The sequence below is a fragment of the Eschrichtius robustus genome, chromosome 8, assembly GCF_028021215.1.
Source record: "Eschrichtius robustus isolate mEscRob2 chromosome 8, mEscRob2.pri, whole genome shotgun sequence".
Taxonomy (NCBI): domain Eukaryota; kingdom Metazoa; phylum Chordata; class Mammalia; order Artiodactyla; family Eschrichtiidae; genus Eschrichtius; species Eschrichtius robustus.
Window position 1 is genome coordinate 116,092,935 of NC_090831.1, and position 23,803 is coordinate 116,116,737.

Consider the following 23,803-nt stretch of genomic DNA (forward strand, 5'->3'; position numbering starts at 1 on the left):
CTAGAACATAGTTATTTCATTGACCGTTTCTACAGTCACATGAGCTTTCCTTGATAGACGGCAAGCTTAGACGGTGTAGCTAGATTTAATGAGCCTGGGACGGATTTCCATTAAGAGCATCCACCTGTTCTACCCCCCAACTCTCTACTCTCACCCACACGTTGTATATCTGCCTGACCACTCCATTCCCACAGCACAAGTCTAGAGCGTTTTCCTCTCCTCCGCCTCCATCCCAACCCGAGAATATCTTCACGTTTACTTCTTTCCCACAACACGATGGATCCAGCCATCTCCAAGCCTTCACCCATACCATCCCCCTGTGTACATCTGCACACATACTCCGCCCCTGCAGCACAGTGGGTCTAGCATTTTCTGACCCTCTACCTCTACTCCACCTCATGTATATCTCTAGGAATCCTCCTTTCCCACCCCAAAGTGTGTCTAATATATAAAGTCGCTCTAAGGTTCTTATGCTTTGAATATGTTGATTTTAGTTAAAATTTAACTTGGATCATAATTCAGAATTTGTGATAATTTGGGTACACTCAGCAGACATTTACACATATAGTGGCTGTGAAAAGAGGTTTCGCCCAAAGTAATAATAATATAAACCAAATTGCAGAGGAGAATGTGAACATAGTTGAGAAAGCAAACAATTTTCAAATATTTTAGCAGCAATTATCCAAAAACAGGATAAGTACAGATGATCTCTTCTGTCCATTAAAGCAGAGCTGACTGAGACTTTCTCTTGGCGATATTGTTTTTTCGCACAACTAGTTTATCCTAATACTCCAAAGTACTTGAAAACAATATAACTTCAATTATTTTTTATTGTTTATGTAATTGTGTTCTCACTATTCCAGACTTTCTTTCTGAATAAGTTTGAATATTTGAAATGTTGTTTCATCTGATTCTTACTACAGTGCTCTGTTTTCTGCAGGGTTTCTGGGAAAGCCAGATGGAGCTCAGAAAGCAATACGGACCTCTGAGTGGGTAAGAGGGAAACTCCATTCTTCTACCATATATTTTGATTTGTGTGTGTTGAATTGATACGGAAGGAATGACAAGAATGGGAATGTTGCATGTGTTTATAACTTTTGAGGATCCACAAAGCGAGTGCCCAGCAGTATAGACAGGGCTCCTAGAGAAGACCCCAGGGGTCCCCAGTGTGCACGGTGCTAGCCTGAAGAGTACCACTTTCCAGCCTCTAAACCCTGACCATCTGAGTCAGGCCCTGGGTGCCTTGACCATCTCTCACCACTGTGCCAAAGGTGTGCTGCAAAGGACACAATGGCCCTCCACACCTCAGTCTAATTTGCCTTGACAACTCATGGCAAGTCTTTCCCCATGAACTTATCTAAACCTTACTTGGACCTGTTTTGTTCAACCCCACGGGTAAAATATGCTGTCAGCTATATGGCCATATAATCTACTATCCGACACAGTACACATTTGAAAGTTAAAGGGGGTGCTATTCCTAATTACCCCAGAACAACAGCAGAAACTAACAGCAGAAACTAAGACTGACCTGGATATACTGGGTCGCATGGTCACCCTAATTCTCAGCCATGTAAAGTAATATAGGCCTTCCCCGTATTTTTCCTGTATTTTCCCTCTTTATGGTTCAGAGTATGCTTCTTTAAAAAAAAAATTCGAGAATCTGACAAACAAACCCATGATCAGACCATTTACCCTATTCAAGACTTAACAGACTTGAATCATCTTGATTCTCAGCACACATCCTTCCACACTGGAGTCCTAGACATTTTAGTCTTTTCTCACACAGCTTCCCTCAGCTACCGGATGGATGATTTTTGGTCGCTCTTTTGCAGATTTTCAGGTCTCTGATAACTTTTTTAGGTGCAGCAAAGTTCTGTGGTGTCCCTACTGTATATCCTAACGGGGTCCAGTGGTTTGTGAACCCTTCTATCCATACGACATGACGCTTGTTCCCCCAGTGTTGATTTTCAAAAGGGATTCACTTGTATTCTTTGTGGAAATGCCAGGAGAGCCACGGTTTTGGCCAAGTTCTCCTTAGTTTGCTATCACTCTTTAGTTTACTGTGTAACACTGCAAAGGTAGTACATGAAGATATTCTACTAGATGGTCTCTGATTAGCTTGTTACTCCTGGATAACAAACTACTCCAAAATGCAGTGATTTAAACACAATAAGTTATTATTGATCATGTGCCTAAGGGTTGGCTGGAATTGGCTGATCTAAGCTCGCCCGGCTGGGAAGCTCAGCTGGGCTTCCTGGTGCTTCTTTCTGCAGGTGCAGCTGGGGAGGTGGCTCATCTAGGCCAGGCCCAGCTGGGGCAGCTGCGCTCCACACTTGTCCCATCCTCCTTGGAATGGCAGGCAAGCCAGGGCAGGCTCTTCTCACGGTGAAGGCAAAGGGTCAAGAGAGCAAGTCCCAAAATGCAAGAACATTTAAAGTTTCTGCTAACATTCTATTGGCCAAACCAGGTTATATGGCCAAACCCAAAGTCAAGGCAGAAAGCACGCTCTGCGTGCAGTGAGGCCAAAGCCAGTTACTCGGCCAAGCCTGACACTGATGGAGCAGGGAGATGTGTTCCTCTAAAGGAAGAGTGGGGAGATGGTGCATATTTTTAGTAATAGGGAACTCCACCTCACTCTCTAAGATTCCTTTTAGCTTGGTCTTTACTTACTTTTTTTCTTTTTTTTTTTTTAGTTCATAGCTTCCTGCTTTAAGCATAGTAGGTACTCAAGAACTTATCTTTCCAACAGTCTCATTCTGCAGTTGACTTGACATTGACCTTGGAGACTGTCTCATACATTTCTGAGACATAGCACTGACTCAGGACGGTGGCTTCCCCAGAATTAGAAAAAGGCCTTCCCGAGTCTGAGTTCTAGGAATTACCTCCCTGGAGTACTTCTGTACAGATTTTCAGAGTACAGCCCTTGGGTATTTTAAAATAATTTTTAAATGTCAGATGAAGAGTTTAAATGGCACTGTATTAACTGGTGGATTGTGTGGTGGTGGTGGTGGTGGTGGTGGTGGTGGTGGTGGTGGTGGTGTGTGTGTGTGTGTGTGTGTGTGTGTGTGAGAGAGTGAGAGAGAGAGAGGGAAACAACTGATTTCCTTGACAACAGGATGTCCAATCAACTTTCACCCCCAACTTTAACACAAGGTACCCTTTTCTTTTCAAGAAAACTTAAATCATAGAGAATGATTTCAAGTGAGGTTGTAGAGAGAGAAATTGCAGTATCAACTCTTGTAAAAAGGGAAAAAAATGAAAGGTGATGGCATAATTTCTTCATACAAAGCTATCAACTTTTTCTGCTTTAGAAAAAATGATAAGCCTTAAAATGCTGACTTCTTTTTCAATGCGTCCACTGCTGGATTGAGAGGCACTGCAGTGGTGGGGTAAAGTCCTGTTTGAGCTCTGTAACCTGGGTGAGACTCAGTATGAAAGGGTTTAACTAGTCTATATTTAAGGTCCTTTCTAGCCCTAAAAATTATTTTGTTACTGCTTAAATTTGAACAAAATGGTTTCACTGATTGGGAATGGCAAGGATGGACCATGATCAATGAAAGATCCTTCTTTCAGGAAATGATTTGGTTTGAATTGTCTTAACTTTTAGACTCCTTCTGTCATTAGGAAACATTATTGATCCCATGTTGGTCCCCTTAAAATTGAAATAGTAGATTGATTCATCATTTGACAAGTGAAACCCCATGCAGTTGAGGCCATACAGAGATACATGTGTCCTTAGATGACGGGGCAGTACTATATGTTGGGAGAAAATGTGGGCAGAGGGGGTCTTCTCTTTACTCTGTACCTGAAAACCAAACCTGATGATTATTTATGCTTATCATCTGTTGTCACCATAGCAACTCAGTCAGATTTTGGGTCCCAAAACTGGAAACCTGCTTCTTCCCCTTTTCCCTTTCCTGCTTTGAGGAAGGTAGTGCTGGAGAAGCCTTCCGCTGAGAGGGGCTCACAGCACCAATGTTTATTACCATCACCACGACCACCACTGAGAATCCAGTGTCTTCACCAAGTGTCTAATTATGCCGCCTGCTTTGCTAGGCCCTGTGCAAATAAAGCTATGCACATTGTCTCTGGCTCCTTTGAACTTGACTGTAAAGCAGGAGGGCTGGCATGCACACCTATACAACTTTTCTTCACAATTCATGATTAGAACGCCCTTGAACTGCACGTTAGTTCAGTAGCCCCCTCCCTTACCCTCGAGGGGTATGTCCCAAGACCCCCAGCAGATGCCTGAAACCACAGACAGTATTGAACCCTATGTAAATCATGCTTTTCCTGTACATACATACCAATGATAAAGTTTAATTTATAAATTAGGCGCAGTAAAGATTAACAACAACAGTAATAGAACAATTATAACAATATATTGTAATAAAAGTTATGTGAATGTGGTCTCTCTCTCTCAGAATACCTTACTGTACAAGTTTAATGCCTTTTCCATCTTAACTAAGCACTTATCAGGCACTGTGGCCATAACTTTTACGGTTTGTGGTGTGGCAGCAAAACTAGCAGAAATTTCTTTTTCCTTCTTCACAATTTCATGGACGGAAGATTCGTTCTTACTGTAGATCTTGGCAACCTCCGCATATGATTTTTTTCTTTCCTTATTAAGTGGAGAACTTCCACCTTTTCACTGAAAGGAAGCACTTTATAGCTTCTCTTTGGCGTATCCAAATTGTCAGCATCATTACTCTTGTACTGTAGGGCTGTTATTAAGTAAAATAAGGGCTACTTGAACACAAGCACTGAGATACCATGACAGTCGATCTGACAACTGATTTGGCTACTAAGTGACCAATGGGTGGGCAGGATATGCTGGACAAAGGGATGATTCACGTCCTGGGTGAGTTTTATGGCAGGAGATTTTATCACACTGCTGAGAACATTTTAACACTTAACCATTGAACACTTATGAAGTGTTTATTTCCGGAATTTTCCACTTAACATTTTTGGACCACAGTTGACCACAGGTAACTGAAACCAGGGAAAGCAAAACTGCAGGTAAGGGGGGACTAATGTACCCCTGGCAACATAATATGAAGAAAGAAAGGCTTTACTGCTTTAGATAACCTTCAATTAATGATTACTTGTTAACTCCTTCAGTCTGAGATTGAGCCCCAAACTGGATTTATATTCCTTCCCAAAGCCTAAAAGAAGAGTATCAACATAATCCTCATACATTTGTGATTGAGTGTAAACAGGATAGAGATTATGTTCCCTCCAATTCGTGACTGACTTTGTAAGCCAGTGGATGACAAGCATTTATTGTGCTGTTACTGTGAATTACTTAGAAATACATACACAGCAGCCTAAGTTCAGCTCACGTGCAACTCCTAAAGGCTCCTATCCAAAGCCCCTTTTCCCCTTACCTCATCTCTGTTGTAAGTGGTAGCTCTGCAGTTATTCTTTTATTTAGCCTCATCCCCATTTCTTTTTGCCCCCCGCATCGCTTTCATCTTGATTTCTAGTAGACACTTAGTTCCGTCTTGTTGAATTTGACTTCCATGCTTCCTGGTATCCATCACCCATGCCCCTCCATTTGATTCCTGTATCCATCCCTTCATCAAGCCAGATTTGTTGAATAATCTTATAAACTCCCATTAGAACATTAGGTTGTGAGTAGATAAACATACACATTGCACATAATTCATAAAGTACAAAGACACAGAAAAAAAGTAAAACGGACTCCCACCTCGAACCCTCAGCCAGTCCTCCTCAGAAGCAAACTGTTATCAATTTCTGAATACTCAAATGAATAATATATGATAGATGTAGTTCTTCACCTTGCTTTGCTCATTAATGATATTTGGGAAATTGTCCCGTTTCAACACACTCATTCTTATTAAATGCTGTTCTATTTTTTTAAAGATTCCACTGTATGGATGTATGCTAATTTTAAAAACAAGTTCTCAGTTGGTGAACGCCTTTTGCTTTTATAAACAATACAGCAGTGAATATTCTTGTGTATACATCATTACTATCTTGTGTAAGTATGTCTGTAGGATAAATTCCTCGAAATGGAATTATTAGGTCAAAGATTATCTACATTTTTATTTTGGTAAATATAGCTAAATTGCTCTCACTAGGGAGCAATTTACACTCCCATAAATAAGCTGATGAAGGCACCTGGTTCCCTCACACATTAAAAATGTGTGGTCACAGTTTTAAATCTTTACCATTTGATGGTAGTTTTAACTTGCATTTCTCTAATTATGAGCAAGTTTGAGCATCTTTTCATAGGTTTAAAATTTCTGAAAAATCCTTTGCCACTTTTCTACTGGGTTATTGATCTTTTCCCGATTTATTTGTAGAAGCTCTTTATTTATTAAAGAAAATAGCCCTTCACGAGGGGTCTGGGTCACTGGAAATCTTCTGCTTCTTCATTTAGCTGCCAATGAGAGTGTTCAGTTTGTGAAAATTCATGATCAGTACACTTTTCAGTAATGTATATGATGCTTTTCTGTATGTAAGTGTATTATACTTTAATAAATGGGTTTTTAAAAGACTTGCAATATTACCAAGCTGCTTCAGTCAATATACAGTAATAATTCACCATTAAAAAAAAGAAAATAGCCCTTTATGTTTAATACATGTTGCAAACATTCTCTCCTTTTTATCACGTCTTTGACTTTGTTTATTGTGTATCTCTTCCAATCAGAAAACATTTGTTTTTGTATTGTTGAATTTAATCATTTTAATGGTGTCTACATTTTGTATCTTACCCAGTAAGGCTTTCTCCACTAAGGATATATATTTTTAAACTTCCATTTTTTTTCTAGTGTTTTTTATTTCATTTTAAAATTTAGATATTTGATCCACCAGGAATTTATTTGAAGGTTAAGGATGGAAGTAGGGATCCACCCTCATTGTTTCCAGATGGTGACGTTCCTTCTGTTAATGCATCCTTTCCCAATTGATTTAAAATGTCATTTTTATCATTTATTGGTTCCTATATGTATTCCTGACTTCTCTGCTCCATTCTTCTGCTCGATCATAGGCTAGTGCCACGCTGAATACTCCCGTTTGGTACGTATAGCACCTTCTTATACCTAACAGCAATAGAGTATTCTAAGAACATCTCTGTGAGTATCAGAATCTAAAGCAGTCTATCTCCCAGGGGACCTTAGGTCTCTGCACCTTAAAAAAAAAAAAAAAAAAAAAAAAAAAAATCAGGGCTTCCCTGGTGGCGCAGTGGTTAAGAATCCGCCTGCCAATGCGGGGAACACGGGTTCGAGCCCTGGTCCGGGAAGATCCCACATGTCGCGGAGCAGCTGGGCCCGTGCGCCACAACTACTGAGCCTGCGCTCTAGAGCCCGCACGCCACAACTAGTGAGCCCGTGAGCCACAACTACTGAAGCCCGTGCGCCTAGAGCCCAAGCTCCGGAACAAGAGAAGCCACCGCAATGAGAAGCCCGTGCACTGCAGTGAAGAGTAGCCCCCGCTCGCGCAAATAGAGAAAGCCCGCGCACAGCAACGAAGACCCAACACAGCCAAAAATAACATAAATAAATAAATTTATTTAAAAAAATCAATTTAGCAAATATAAAGAAGACTTTAGCATAAAGGACACGGCACTTAGACCCAAAGTTCACGCCCACAGGAGGTAGAGGTGTCTCATATGCCTCCAACTTGGAGGTTCTCAGCACCATGTTCTATTTAACTACCTAGCACGTATGAACTAATAACACCTTGTCACCAGGCAGTGAGGAAGCTGAGAACTTTGGGATACATGTGGAAAAACACGTGGCATCAGCAAAGACAACAATAGGGTCGTTCAGACATTTTTTTTTAAGCTCATTTAAGATTCCATTCCAGGAGGAAAGCGTGTGTTCCGGAAATGACTAAGGTGTGAAAACTTCTTCACCATCGTGCTTGTGTACTATTTAGATGAGGCTGAAGAGCTGCATAGAGATGGTTTACTTTAATGCAGTCAGATGGCTCTGTCATCAACATGTGGGAGGTTTGCTGGCCTATTTCCATAGATCCAGAACTCTGGGAGCTAAAAGGATCCTAAGGACTCCGCCTGTTGCACCCTGTGTCACGTGATTGCTCTTTGCTTTAGAAGACACTGAGGCATCTGAATATGCTGGACTTGAAAATGAGGGAGAGGATGGGTGGGGTGGAAACTATTGCCGATTTGTTGAAAAAAATACAAGTATTCAGACTCACACTGGGCAGCTGATATGGGGAGGTTGTTCTCATTTTTAAACTGGACTGAGCTCCATAGAATCATAGATGTTGAAGAAAGGCAGAAATCTTAGGTTGAAGTGAAGCCACAGTTGCAAAATTGCCTCCCAGACAATGCGCAGGAGTCAAACTTTTAAGTTTCTGCTGCTAATAGGGAGTGCACGCCTCAGAATGAGACCCATTTACTAAGTGACCTAAAAATGTGACTCCGTTTTCAGAGGAATTGATGAAAATGAAAACACACCATGATCACTGAGAAAACACGGTACCCTTGAAACTGTGGAATTAGGTACAGAAATCTTAAATTATCCTCACATTTCTGGCCATAAGGATAGACTGGGGGCAATATTTGGGTCCCCTAGCTTGGTAAAAGCTGAGTCTTTTATGAAAGTGTTGGAAGCAAAGCTTAGAATCACTAGTTTCAAGTAATTTGAGTCTGAAACCAAAATGAATATGAGACCTGATGGTCCCTATGTCATAATTATTGAGAATCATTTCAGTGAGTTAAATATCAATAGTCTCACTGCTCAATATAGATCAATCACTAACACTCGGCCTTTTAGGATACATTTTTAAGTGAGTGTTTATTAAAGTGTTACTGTACTTTAGGGGGCACATTATTTTATAAGAGCAAATACCCTGACAAAATGGGTTGATTTTTTTTTTTAGGAGGCCATTGAGAATAGGATGAAAGTTGTCCGCAGGAATGTATTTGATAGTTATCACCGATCCAAATGCATAGCCCAACAGGTAGAATTATCGAAAGAACAATTGTCCTCAGACAACTAGGCGATTTAGACCAAAAAGAGAAAGAAGAATTCTATTAGAGCCCCACTTTTCTCCAATGAAACTTTAATAGACTCTTCACCCTATCTGCCCTTCTCATGGTCTCTTGTTATCCCAAATGGTGAATTACTACAAAGCTTCCTTCTTCCTTATGGTTTAAGACTTCTTCCTAGTCTTCATCCAAAGACCCTTCTGAAGAGTACCCATTTTTCTGGACTTCTGACCTCCTCTTTTACCCCTTATTTCACACCACTTTCCTGCCCCCCATCTCCACTCTACGACAACCTTAAGGTGATGGTTGCTGCATATTTTAGTGACTTCTGCTGTCCAAGTTTTTGTGACCCACTCTCCTAAAGATCAAGAGCCTATATTTAACTCCTCTTGTTTGGGTAGAAAAACGTCAAATAGAGCATGCCAACTTACAATAGAAAATTGGGGTTTAAACTTCAGCTCCGACTCTCTTTCTATCTACCACCTGTTAGCTTAATGGATTTGAGCCAGTCGCTTCCCCTCTTGGAACCTCAGTTTTCTCAGATATAAAATGAGGGGATTTGAACTAGATCAGTGACTTTGTTTAATTATAAGCCTCAGTAAATAATACATTTTACATTATGATCCCGTACACACACACCTGAAATAAAAGTTTTACTAAATATCTTTTACTATATAAGATCCACTTTGATCTAGTCTATTCTCCTACTCTGTTCTATTCTACTCTATTTCATGAAAAAACAAAACAAATACAAGCTGGTCACGACCCACAAAATTGGCTTCATAACCACTAGTGAGTCAAGATGAGCAATTTGAAAAGCAAAGGTCTGGATGATATCTGACGTCCTTTCCAGTTCAAAACTAGGTGACTCAACTCCAAAAGTCTACATTAGAAAAATTTTATAAGCCCCTGGTTTTGCTCCAGTGTGGTTTAAGATTCTGAGAAATTTCTGACAAAAGAGATTTTGTCAGCTGAAGTAGAATCTAAGATGAAACACTATTCCTCCAGGGATGGGGCCCTTGCGCTTATGTGGACCTGGGCAGAGACCTTGCTGCTCGATAGTCTTTCCTTCTTCTTCTTTAAAATCATAAGTTGAAGCATTACCAGAATCTTTCAAGCTAAAAACCTTACCAAAACATATTAGTTGACAATGTAAAACATCTCTCCATAAGATTTCTGCATTGATTGTAAATGTCTAAGTAAGTAATTATGTGGATGCCCTATCTTAGCTAGGTGTGCCCAGTGGATGGCTTACTTCCAAGAGGTGGGGCAGCAGGAGGGAATGGCTTCGAGACCGGAAGTCGCCCCATTCCCTGGGGTGTCTGGGCATGGAAACCCGACCAGGCTGTGTGTGCTGACAGAGCAGGTTCCCGCTGATGAGCAAAGCACAGCATTGAAAGGGGAAGAAACTGACAACTCCCCATTCTAGTAATCACTGGACGGTCCAGGAGAAAACTGCCCACAGAGAAGGTGTTGGCTGGATAGTAGTCAGGAGTCCAGTAAAGCAGGAATCAAGAAGGCCTGTCAGTGGACGTTAGGGCCCAACTAGGGGGTGTTCTGGGCCCTGAGAAGAGAGTCTGGCAAGAGCACAAGCAGGGCCTCAGTGGGAGGAGCCTGGGGAAAAAATCATGTGCAGATACTCAGTCCTAAGACTGAGAGCATGATGTGAGGCCCAGGACTCAGACACCAGCCCCAATCCCTGTTACCAGCTGGGGACAAAAGGTCCATCCTGGCTGGGACAGAATGAGGCTGAGGATGCTGGGGATTGTTCCACCTCTGGGGGCAGCTGGACTGGGGGTGGGGGATGAGCGCCCAGCTGGGAAGTCAGCCACAGATCTTCAGTTTTGCATTCCTTGACCTGCGTTTCCAAAATCCACCAGTATATCAGGTTCAAGGTGGAAGGGGGCTCATGCTCTATCAGGGACAATCAAATTTGGTATCAACTACTTCTTTATCCCCCCAAATGACTGCCCTGCACAGACGTGTTCCCAAACAATAGAACGTCTCAAATTACAATTGCATAAAAGCTGTTTCTAGTTAATATTTTCGAATAATGAATTTCATATTTAATTGTATTGTACCTGCAACAAATCCAAGTTGTTCAACCCAGAATGCAAAATAGAATTATGTAACATAGTCATGAATCACTGTGGCATTTGCCAAGGCATTCTCCCATCTGGAAGTAGGTCCAGAGAACACATGGCACTACGCATATATCTTCTGTCAAGAACTCTTTTGTATAGATAATCTCAAAAATTGCACACATTTACCCAATTCTTATGGCTCTTAACCCTAATTAACTGAGAATGCAAATAGTTTTCCCATTCTATTCAAAAAGACGAATGACGAACCATCTTTGATTTCGTAATTAAAAAAAAAATCTTTGCTAAATTCAAAGAAGCAACAAATTCCCAATTCCCATGCAGCTTAAAGTTCCTCTTTGATCACTATTTTGTGAGCAGAAAAACTTTTCCCAAACAAGTTCTCAGAACCCTTGAATGATTAAAAAACAGTTTTAAATTGTGTTCCTCACATAGGGCAAAAGGCGACAGCAATACACGTCTAAACTAAATTCATTTTAGATACACAGTGTAAACTTTCAAACAAAAAAAAGTCATACACCATCACACAAACATTTGAAATTCTACTGAAGTGTGAGTAATCAAAGTTTATCTTTAAAATGGAACATGTTCTCCGTTCTTCCTCAGGACCCTTAAATCTTTCAGAGTTTGGGTTGTTTACTATGCTTTCCAATTCTTCCTGGTCAGTCTTATGTGTAACATTTCTGCAGCTGTGCACATGCAGTAATTCCCAGCAAGGCACTGCCAAGTTTTATGATGCCTACATACCTGGGGCAGATCATAGAAACTTAACTACTCAAATAAGTTCCTTGATTATTTTTCGCATCTCAAGACCATGCGCCTAACAACTTCTCCCCCATCTCGCTCACAAGCTGCAAGAATTTTGCAACCCGCTATATCAACTTTTCCGTTCTGGGTGAGGCTCTCAGTTTATTGGCCTGTTTTAAAAAGCTTGACCCTCTGACATGTTCCCCAGACTCCCCACATTAACCACTAGGGAGACTGTTAGCAGATGATTCTATTTTTGCCTCTGCTTAAAGCAGAACTTACTAACCTTTGCCCTGAGTGCACGGCTGGTGGATGGCCTGTCACCGCATGGTAGGTGGACGTGGGAAGTGTGGTCTGTCGTGTTACAACACCCACTGGCACCCACTGATACTACTCAGACTACGGGGGAAGTGGGCATCCAGGTATTAATCGAAACTACTGCCCTTCACAACTGGACCCCCAGGGGAAGGGAATCCAAGCCCTCCCTAGTTTGTCCCCCTCTATCTTCTCCATTGCTAATGTAGTACCTGGGGCATATGACCGACCGGAGAGGCAGTTCTTCAGTGGACTTTCCATTTGCCTTTGAAAGTTGTCTGTAACTCTTCAGGTTCTCCTCTCCATCTCACTGCCAGACCACAGGTTGTTTCTTATGATGGGCATGGCCCCGGGATCCTTCCGAAAGACTCCAGCCCAAAGATTCTTAACTGATTCCCCCAAATCTTAGACTTCTCTGCTAGAGTTTGGGTTCTCCAGACCATCCCATGAGCAAGAAGCCTCAGTTCTTTGTCCTCCTTAGGCTGGGGGCCCACTGTAATGTTTTATCTCCAACCCTGATTGGACACTTAGAATCCTGAGTTCCTCCCTCCTCCAGTACATACTTGTTCATGAGTACCAGGCTTCAGGGCCTGAGCACTCACAACTGACGCCCACAGAATAAAGATTTCATCTCAGTAATTGGAATGGGGCTTCGCGCTTCTACAACATGGTCAGCAAGAGGAACTCTATGACCCATGGCTGTGGGATGGATGGGTCCTCTGCTTCCTAGTCACCTCCAGATGTTGAGGATGGCATGAAGAACTTTTGGCTGGAGGACTTTGTTTTCTTGTGTTAGAGTACAAACAACATAACATTGATCATCCTAGCCCTTTTTCAACGTATAGTTCAGTGGCATGCAGTACATTCACATTGTTGTGCAACCATGACCAACATTCAGCTCCAGAACTCTTTTCATCTTGAAAAATGGAAACTCTATACCCATTAAACAATAACTCCCCATTCCCCCCTTCCCCTAGCCCCGGGCAACCACCATTCTACTCTCTGTCTCTGTGAATTTGACTAGTCTAGGTACCTCATATTAGTGGAGTCATACAGTATTGGTCCATTTGTGACTGGCTTATTTCACTCAGCATAATGTCCTCAGGGCTCATCCATGGAGCATGAATCAGAATTTTCTTCCTCTCTAGGGTTGTATAATATTCTATTGTACGTATATACCACATTTTGTTTGTCCATTCATCTGTCGATGGACACTTGGGTTGCTTCCACCTTTTGGCTATTGTGAACAATGCTGCTATGAACACCAGTGTACAAATCTCTCTTCAATACATCCCTTTACGTTTTTTTTTTTTTTTAGATCTGTTGAATATATCCAGAAGTGGAATTGCTGGATCATATGTTACTTCAATGTTTAATTTTTTGAGGAACTGCCATACTCTTTTCTGTAGCAACTGCATTTGGAGTTGCAATGCTTTATTGTTCCTTTTGACCGTGACTGAGTGGCCATTACTTCTTGCCTTCAAACCTCACAAGTGAACTCTAGAAGAAATATAAACTTCTCCCTGTGCTCCGGAACCTAACTGGTCAGTGTGAGTGACACATTTCTGATCAGAATGCACGGCCCCCGTGATCTTGCCCCACATCCTGTTGACTACAAGCCAGTGAGCGCATTCTTTACCAGACTAGCCTGTTATCAACAGATGCTTGTACTGCACCATAAATTCAGTTCGTTTTAATAAATTCCCAGTAGTCCTTACCCAGAGCCCTTTCTCGCCTTATCTCACTCCTCTCTGCCAAACCCTTTACAATTTATGTGTTTGCTTTTCGATGCTGCTTTCAGCCCACTCCAAGTTTCCTCTTTCCCACCAGGTCACTGTGGCCTTTGTGTCTCATATAAATATAGCCTTCTCTGTCTGGGATTCTTTCTTGTTCACTGGGCCTACACTTCTCTCCCTGGCACCAGCCCTTCAATCTCTGGGCTTCCTACCTAAAGTAATTTGTCAAGATCATGTCCTTGTCATTTGTGGCTTATGAGTTTTCCCTCTCTGTGTTTCTTTCACTCAGTCTTTTCGCTGTTTTCAAGGCCTGTGTTCCAGCTTTGTGGCCCTTTGCTGGAGGAGACACGCTGAATCCCCCCCTGGTCCCCCCAGGACACAGCGTGCGCTCTCACTGAGAGGCTAGCTAATTCCATGCTATCCAGGTAAAGGAGAGCTGGCAGGTGGCCCGTGGACCCAGGCACACAGGCTTGGGAAAAAGTTTAGAAGTTTTGGCTGAGATGCTGAAAGGGAGACTATAGAGGCCGAAGATATGCTAGGAAAGTGTGAGGACACCCTCTAGACAACCTCTCTGCAGTGGCAGGAGAGGAGATGGACCTAAGGAACGGTGCTAAGGAAGGGGGTTATTGTGCAGATGCACAGAACAGAGAAGGGCAAGGCGAGGGATGAAGGGGGAGGATGGAATCTATAAAAGACGAACAAACAACCATTCTAACAGCCCAGGTGAGTGATAACAGTGATTTGGATCATCAGAAACATAAGGAAAAGAGAGGGAGACTTTTATAAAGGAAATGTGCTGTACAGCAGAACTGAACTACTCACTGATTATAAGGAATAAAGACTAGTCAACGTTAATCACTGAGGTTGGCTTTGAATTCTAGAGACAAAATGGTCAGTCCCACCATCATGAGGAGATGGAACATGGCAGAGGGAGAGACAGCTCCATCCCTGCCACTATAAGTTGTAGCTACGACTGTGACACTGGGTCCAAGTTGGCTTGGGAACAAAGCGCTCGAAGGATTACCTGGCCACACTGGGAAGGAGTGGGGAGCGGGTGAGTCCCAGCCCACGCTTGGAATCTGGAATCTTCCGCCTCTCATCCTTCAGTGGCATTTCCCACAGTGTGTTCTTTGGACCATTTCCATTGACAATAATAATTGTTACATGGAAATAAAGTGAGGAGTTCCCCTTGGCCAAATGCTGGAAACACTGGGCTAGTCAAAGGAACACAGGTCTCTATTGTAGGACTTCTTAGAACTGGTCACGTAATAATGTGCATGGAAAATCTCCAAGTGAGAAATTTAGTATGTAGTGTGTTTATTTGACCACAGACTTTTTTTTTTTTTTTTTTTTTTTTTTTTTGCTTGCTGGAATATCTCTTGGGACTAGAATATGGAGAACGGGCATTGAGAGAACACACTGATCTAATAAGCAGTAGCATTTTACTCCTAAAGAATTCCACATAAAAAACAGGCATCGATAAGAAGAGTTTACTTCACCGTTGTAAATTATCAGTGTTGCCACCAGTAATTATTAATCACCTCCCTTTCAAGGTTGTGTGGGTGTATGTGTGTTTATTCTGTGGCGCTATGGAGAACTGGGGACACACTGCCACGTGTCTTGCGTGTTTATTGATTTCCTTTTAGCCCCATACCTTTTCCTCTCCCCTTCCTGTCCCCAGCAGACAACCATCCCATTGTTCCATTGTGCTTAATGTGTATTTTTCTGGTGCAAATTCTTGCATACTGGGTAATACGGTCTCATGTATGTTTTCTTTAGCTTACACCAATGGTAGTGTCATATAGCTCGTTCTATCCTTTAGTTTTTTTCACTTAGTACTATGCTTTGAATCTCCATCACTATGCTGTGCTTCCAAGGAGTCTGTTGCCTCTGGCTACCGCCTATCACTCTGCAGCATGCCTCCACCCAGCTTACCCACCCAATTTCCCAGAGGGGGACACCCAGTGGCATCCAGCAAACAATGCTGCAGTGGACATCCTTTTCTGGGCCCTTTCTGGACCTGTGCATGCTATATGCCCTGCTTTTATGACAGTAAGAGAGATATATCTTTGTTCCCTGGGGCCACTTACGTAGTAAATTATTACTCCATAGCAGTTTTCCAGTGCTCTGTCTGGGTCTTGTCCTTTCAATACCATCCCAACAGCCCTTCGAGTTTACCTGGGCTGACTGCATTAGCTTCAGTTTAAATAGAAACATCAGTGTCTTTAAGACGAGAATGACACGTGATCAGTAAGAGGCGAGCACAGGGCCATGTGGGTTCTCCTTGTTAATCCAAAGCCTTTTTCTGTCCCACTGTCCCTTATTGTTGTTCCCTGGACGCTCCCCGAACTCCTGCCTTTGGACTTCAGCCCTAACAACACGTCACGTATTGTCTACTGTCCTGCTGTCCTGCTAGAGCACAAAGTCCATGAGGACATTAACTGTCTCTTATTTGCTGGGATATTCCCAGGGCCTAGAACAGAGCCTGACACACAAAAAGTGCTCAGGAACTATTTGCTGAATAACCAAAGGAATCTCCTCTGAGCACAAGCCTTTCAGAACAAATTCATCCCCAAGAAAACCTCAAACAGGAAGGTCTTGTTATGTTGCTGATTTTGGTAATTTGTATTATTTCTCTGGGACATAGCGAAAGGACTTGGGAGAAGTCTCTTGTCCTAAAATCAAGGCTTTGGGTAGAAGGGTCTGTAATCTTTCCCCATCAGTGACCTACGCTCCATCAATCCAGGAGTTAGCCCATAAAAGTACAAAATTGACTTACTACCATGTCAGGCCATCTTGGATATACAGGGTAAGGTGAAGGGCAGGCTCTTATGACGCACTGGCTGGGCCACACTCACTCAGACCACCGGTTTCCCTCCCCAGGGGCCACCCTCTCCTCTAGCCTAACTCTTAGGGGTCTGCCTAGGGCGCCAGAAAGAGCACTGGATTGGGAGGCAGAGCTGGGTCTGGTCTGAGCTCAGCTCTTCCCAGCTGTGGGACTAGAACGAGTGACGTAACCACCATCTTCACCTTTAAAAATACCTGAGCGCCTGCCTACCTCCCAGGTCTCACGTGAGACTAAAGGAATTATCAGCGTTCTCGGTGAGCACAGCCCGCCCAAGGAGCAGGGATCCTGGCCATGATGCCTCAGACCACCAGGGCGGGCTCCAAAAGGTCCTCTTGCAGCCGCCTGCCATCCCGGGGAAGTGCTCCCAGCAGGAGCCCGTCCCTAGCCAGCTCCGGGGTGAACTTCCCCAGTTCCTGTACGTGGGTACTCAGAAAAATTGGGGAGGCATTTCTCTGGCCTTTCACGCCTCCTCCTGGCTACAGGGCTGCTCTAGGCAGATGGCCTGTGTCCAGGCACTGCCCACCCAGGCATCTCACCTCTTTGGATCTCTATTTTCCTAGCTATGAAATGGGGGCATTGGGCTAGAATGATCATCTTGAAGCTTCCTTCTATTTCTAAAATACTATGATCTGTGCTTTAATTATCCCCACTGCCTCTTGTTTCTCTCCAACTGAGTCTAGAATTCTTTGGCCATTAAATTCTCCTTTCTTGAGAGTTCCACATCTGGGCTTTCTAATTATACCTAGCCCAGGACAGCACATTCCTCTGATGGCCTGGGGTTCCTCGTCACAGTGTCTTTTCAGAAGTGATTCTAGCTTTTGCCAAGCCCCTAAGTTCATATTCTGAGTCCACATATCATTGGGGGAGGGGAAATTTTGCTACATACTCTCGCACAAATATATGTCCTGCACATATTCTATGTAACAGGACACACACACACACACACACACACACACGCACACACGCACACACACACACACACAGAGCTCTCTCTGATGCCTGAGAATCTACACGCCTGGGCATAGCCGTGTGGGCACAAATATTCTGGGACAGCCAAATGACTATTTTAATGTTTCTTTGTCCCTGCGGTGCCATCTAACTATTTATTTAGTAGCTTGATGCTGTTTGCATCAACAACTTAGCCTTATAGGCAAAGTTCTTCATGTTTATGATTCTTATTGTGAAAAAAATTGCTTGCCTAACATCTGTTCTCAATTTGTTTTTTCTTTCTTTTTATTTATCTGTTCCCTATTGAATTACATTTGCGCCAAGAACAGTAACTTGAATTGGAATCTTCAGTGTCCTTCAGGATTTCTATACACTTCAATACATCTCTTAATTACTCTTTTTTTATTGTTATGAGATATACATATATATCCATGCTCATGCAGGCAGATTGGTTTGTAGCTTACCTCTGCCTGTCCCCCTCTGGGGAATAAGTTTTATTAACTGAATAAATTAAATGGGTGGGTATATCCAATAGAGTAGAGAGGTTTATCATTATAGGTTTGTCTCAGATAATTTTCCCCCTTGCTGCCCAATTCCCTCGTTTAGCCATAGCTCTGTTTGGGAGAAAGCTTGACTGGAGCTTGAGGTGGCCACAGTTCAGCAGGGCTAGAAGGGCCCTTCGTCTTAAGGACAAAGAAGCTCCTCCAGGCCTGCTCATGTGAACTCAGACCCAAGTCTTCATTAACCCCCTGTTCTCACTACTTAGAAACCCACCCAGGGACCAAGCAAGCATATCCCCAGCAGCAGCCTAGAAGGTCCTTAAAGAAGAGTGGTGAGACCTGTTTCCTACCCAATACCTCGGAAGTCCACCAGGTGTAGAGACTGTGACCCCAAGACTCAAGGGACTTGCCCCAAGTCACCCAGTTCTAACTCCAAATGCAAAGCTCGTTCTACCATCAGGTCCCCACTCCTCCTGGGAGGGCTGTGCACTCCTCCCCTCTGTATGACCTTTCCCACACTCACGTCAGTCTGTGTCTATGTCTTCCAATGGCACAAAGACAGACGAGACGGTTCCCCCACATCTGGAAGAACTCGCTGCGGGCCTCACACCAGACATCGTCCACTCAACGGCTATTTCGGCCTCTGCTGTGCGTATAACACTGAGCTGATGGTGGCGGGAGATACCGCCCCTCCCTTTCCCAAAAGTATCACTCATGTCTCTTTTCCTGAAGAAATCGGGCATCTAATCTAGAAGAAAAACACAGACCTGGTCCAAGTTGCACAAGAATGCCAGGTAATGAGTGACTGCATACGCCATGTCGAACAGGCAACCTGAAGCCACAAATTGGGTAGAATCATGGGTCAGTGAAGGCAGAGAAGCCTTCCAGGAGGAGGAAGTAGCCGAGCACAGACTTGAATAACAGGGAGATGAAGAGGAATAGAGAAGAATGGTCTACCCAGTAAGAACAGTTGGAGAAGGACCTTGGGGTGGGAACGGTGGGAGGTGGGGAAGTTGACAGCTGGAGATGGAGACACAGATGGATTGACCGGTTGCCATTAGGTGACCCTGGAGGGAAGCTGGAGGCTCTCTGCTGACCACACTCTCTGCGGGAGCGGGATCTGAGCAGCATGACTCGGTCCACCACGTCATGGAAACTTTGACTCAGACGAGACCTTTGGCAGAGCCCTTGGGTTGCAATGGGGGCCCAGCTGCCAACGGTGACTCCATGCATAGGCAGACCTAAGACGGCCACCAAGGTAGGCGCCCAGGTGAAGAAGCCAGTAGGGCAGGCATGCAGGTGATGCCCCTGTCAGTTGGTAGAAGAGAAGGAGAAAGAGTGGGCCACACGTTTTAGAAGGGACAGAGACCAGTGACTTTGGGAATGCAAGATAAAGATGAGTAAAGAGAAACGAGGTTCAAGTCTGGCTTCAGATCTGCCAGTGGCAGGAATTGGGAAACCAGGAGGACAAGAAGTGATTTCTCAGAACTAGAAAGGCAGTCACAGAATCATCTTCCCATTTACTCATCGGTACGAGGCACTCTGCCAGCTTCTTGGGGATGAAAGGAAAAATAAGACAGGGCTTTGTCCTCAAAGAACTCACAGAGTAGTAAGGAGCCTGTTAAGAAATAAAACACTGAGATGCAAATCAGCAGAGGAATGGACAAGGTACTATGGGAACTGTGGGAAGCAAAGGGTCCGAGAAGAGTCCACAGAAGAAGGGACAGGTGACCCGACTGTCAGAAAGGTTTTCCAGACAAGATGGAGACCAGGACTTCAAATGGAACCATAGAGAAATAGTGCACGTGTGGGGAACCACAAATAACTGTTTCACAGCAACAGTGCGTGGCTGTAGTTCCCAAACCGTGTGCTAAGGCCCCCAAAGGTGCCATAGAGAATTCACAGGGGCTTCCTGGGATATTTTCCATATTCACGGGGAACACAGCGACATCTGTTGGTCATGGTGAGAACTACTTTCAATGTATGCACATTCTTTTTTCAAATGTCTACTAAGTTGTTACAACGTCAATACTTATTAAGTTGTTTGGGCCTAACTGCTTAAAAATGAGACTGTTGGGTACTTCTTTTGGCCTTGCGGGGGGCATGAAAAGTTACTGAGTCACTAAGGGTACCATGAATTGAGAAGGTTTGGAAACCTTGGTGGAAGAGGAGTGGGACACGGAGACAGGTCCTGCAGGGCTCCTTGTTGCAGTCAAGAAGTTGGACTTTTTGCTTCAAACAATGGAAAGTCATTAGAGGTTTACTGGTAGTGGGACAGCACAGTCAGCTTCCGTTTCACAAAGGTAGACTTGGCCTCGATGTGGCTGTTGGTCTGGAAGCAGAGACCTCTATAGGGAGCTACTGCAGTAGTCCTAGTGAGAGAGATGGGGCCTGGGCCCAGGGGCGTTAGAGGTTGGGACTGGAATACAGCACACTCCACTAACTCCTACTGCATGGCCAACACCATAGCAAATGTTACACATCAAAGTTATAAAAAGACCAGATCCCTGCGTTTAAAGCACACACAACCAAGTAAAAAGGCAGCCAAGAAAACAATTACAATTAGTAGAGAACTGCTAGGAGTTAACCCGGCAAGATAAAAAGAAGGAGGGCTGTTCCAGGGAGGCAGGGGAACAGCATGTGCAAAGGCCCCCATGGATGGGAGGGGTGCTGGAGAGTTTCAGTAAATCAGGTTGATCATCAGTACTGGCTTTTGGGTGGTGGAAAATAGGGAGGGATGAGGCCAAAAAGCAAGGCGGGGCCTGGGTTGTGAAGGATGTTGCAGTGATACAATGTGCTAAAGACTCCCAAAGGCCTTGATGGAGACAAACCACTGAAGGGTGTTAAGCAAGGAGTGATGCAATCAGACTCGCATTTTACAAAGCCCTCTGTAACTGAATCAGGGCCCACGTGTAGACAAGCAGCAGGTCAGGAAGACAAGCCAGAGTGATGGAGGCATAAATCTGAGAAAGCCCATCCAGGAAGTGAAGGACCAGAGACTCCACCAGTATCTGAGGGCAGGAAAAGGGAGCCGACCGGGCCCCGGGTACCGCAGAGAGGGAAAGGGCTGACTCAGTCCATCAGGCTCTGTAGGGCTCTCTGAGGTCAGGGTCAGCCCCCAGGCATGAGTGCCCCGAGGCTTCCCTGGGCAGGAAATGCACACCTTGATCCGAGTGACAGGTGGGAGTTGGAAGAAAGCAGCTCCCGACTCCAGGGACCTGTGACTGTCACTGGCTCCTCAAGAAAAGTGTCCCTGGCAGCTTGAATGGGCTGCGCCTCTTGGCTAACTCAAGACTGCCTTGGTCCAATGACAGATCAGATGGCTAATGAGAAAGGGCAGGATGCGCCACCGAGCCGAGCAGGGACAGATCCGCAGGACTGCGGGGGCCGTGCTCTCTCTGGCAGCACTGAGTGCCGCCCAGCCAAGGGCCCGCTCCTCTGAAAGCTCCCAGCACTGGACGCCTGCTTAGCTCCCTCTGAACGTTTTGGAGGTTGAGAGTCTCCGACACTCACCACGTGATCTCCAGCAGTCAACGCCCACCCTTCGCCACTGAGCTGCCCACCACTTCCGTGTCTACAGTCCAAGCCAGAGGTCAGGCTTAAGGGCAGGACAGCAGTTACCCTATTAGCATCTTCTGCCTGCTGGGACAGAGCCCTGTCACCGAGGCAAGGGTTCATCAGTTGCTCGCTGTGTAGCAGCTGTCAGAGTTGCTAGAGACCCTCATCAATCCTTCAGCCCCTACCTGGAAACCAGAAGTCTCTGGAAGCGCACTCAGATTGTTTCTGCTAAAACAAGGGAAAGGAGCGGCATGTCACCCGATCTCCCGGGGGCACTTCTCACCCAGCTCCTTCATTCCCTACAAAGCGGCATCAGTCGGGTGTAGCCCCCCACCCCGGGAACAGGGACCTTCACTCCTGACGGGGAGGTTATCATGACCTCATGACCGGCATTTGCCTAAAACCCTACTGTGGACAGTGCATTCTCATGTTTCTCATCTGACCCTCATAACAGCCTCTTTCATCAAGGCAATTGGCTCAGGAAGGTTGTGGTTCGCTCAAGGTGACACAGCTGTTAAATCACAGGGCAGGGCCTTGAACCCAAGTCCTGGAAGCTGCACCACGGCCAACACCCACCTCGACTCCTGAAAGACTCAGTGGGGCCGATCCAATGACAAAAGTCTTTTTTCTTTCCTTTTCTTATCACAAAAGCACTCATTGTAAACCACTGGAACATTAAAGAGATGCACAACGTGAAAAGCGGAAGTCCCCCACGATTGCCTGATCCAGATATACGCACTGTTAGCTGATGTATCTTACTCCAGGGTTTTTCCATAGATATCGTTAACACGCCTGAGCCTAGCGCCTGACACAGAGTATGTGCTCAATAAACGCTTGCTGAATGAACTGTCAGATAGGCTATTATTTGTTTCCACAACTGTAGGTACTGTTTCACAATGTGCTTTTCCATTCAGCTGTGTGACTTGGACACCCTTTCGTGCTGGTGCCTATAGGTGCCTCCCGGTCAACAGCCTTTAGAGGTCAGCCACCCCTGATGGGGGCAGGCCTTCCAGAACAGGGCCGGGCACCCACCTCGATTCCCAGAAGGCAGCTGTGAACTAGTTTGGTCAAACTGACTGGCCAGTTAAAAAAAAAGAAAAGAAAACGGCTAATTAAACAAGTCAAACAAGTGTTGTTTTTGTCTGCACAATACTTCACTGATTTGCCTAAATCTTCTCTTGCACCAGGTGCTTCAGAGTTGAGTAAGAACATTCTTATGTACCTACATAAGTATAAATGCATAACTGGCTAAGAACTTTTTGCCCCCCAAAGTGACTATACATACATTTAAATTAGCGGGAAGCAAGAAGTTACCTTCATAATTGGGCTGGGGTTATTTAAACAAGAAGCTGCTCTGAATTTCCACCTTTAAAAGACACAGTCTGCGCAGCTGGAAGCCTGGCTACCCGCACACCCCCTCAGCGCTGGAGCTGCTCCGCCAAGGCTGGCCTGGGGAAGCGTGTCGCCGGGGCAGATGGGCGGCAAGGTCGCGGCCAGGGGCCCAAGCTTTGGCAGCCGTCAGACTGGGATCAGGTCCCTGTCTTGGGCAACTTCTTAATGTCTCTAATTCTCAGCTTCCTATTCTGATAAGTGGGTATGATAACTACCCCGTCCATTTTCTATGAGGATTAAATGAGATCCTACAGGCCAGTACACTTAGAACAAGGCCTGGTAGGTAGTGAGCACTCAATAAACACTAACGATTGTGGTTTCCCCAAAGGTTCTAAGAAGGGTCCTCAAGCCATTCAAATACTTCACTGATACAGGATGTTCTTTCACGCCCTAGAGAGAGTAGACTTAAAATTCAAAGACCATAATTCAATTTCCTTTTTAATTCATAAGAATTAGAGGATTTAGAGATAGACAAACTGCAGAGATTGCCTAGGTTTGCTCCCATATTTCAGAGGCGAGGAAGCTGAAACGCAGGGCATTTCCAGAGTCTGCCTACGATGGTTGTCTGAGTGAGTAGCAGAGCTGGATGGTCCTGGGTCCTGACTCCCAGGCCCTAGCCCATGTGCCTTTGCAGTATACCACCCCATCTCAGGAGGCAGTAAGACGTGGCCATA

At 44.5% G+C, this 23,803-nt stretch overlaps 1 protein-coding gene across 1 annotated transcript in view; it reads left to right on the forward strand.

Annotated features, from left to right (window-relative positions):
- Positions 1 to 23,803, forward strand: part of TBXAS1 (thromboxane A synthase 1) — a 148,948-nt gene that overhangs the window by 37,020 nt on the left and 88,125 nt on the right. The window contains exon 3 of the mRNA XM_068550123.1: positions 941 to 993. Coding sequence (XP_068406224.1) covers positions 941 to 993 — 53 coding nt within the window. The remainder of the gene's footprint in view (positions 1 to 940; positions 994 to 23,803) is intronic.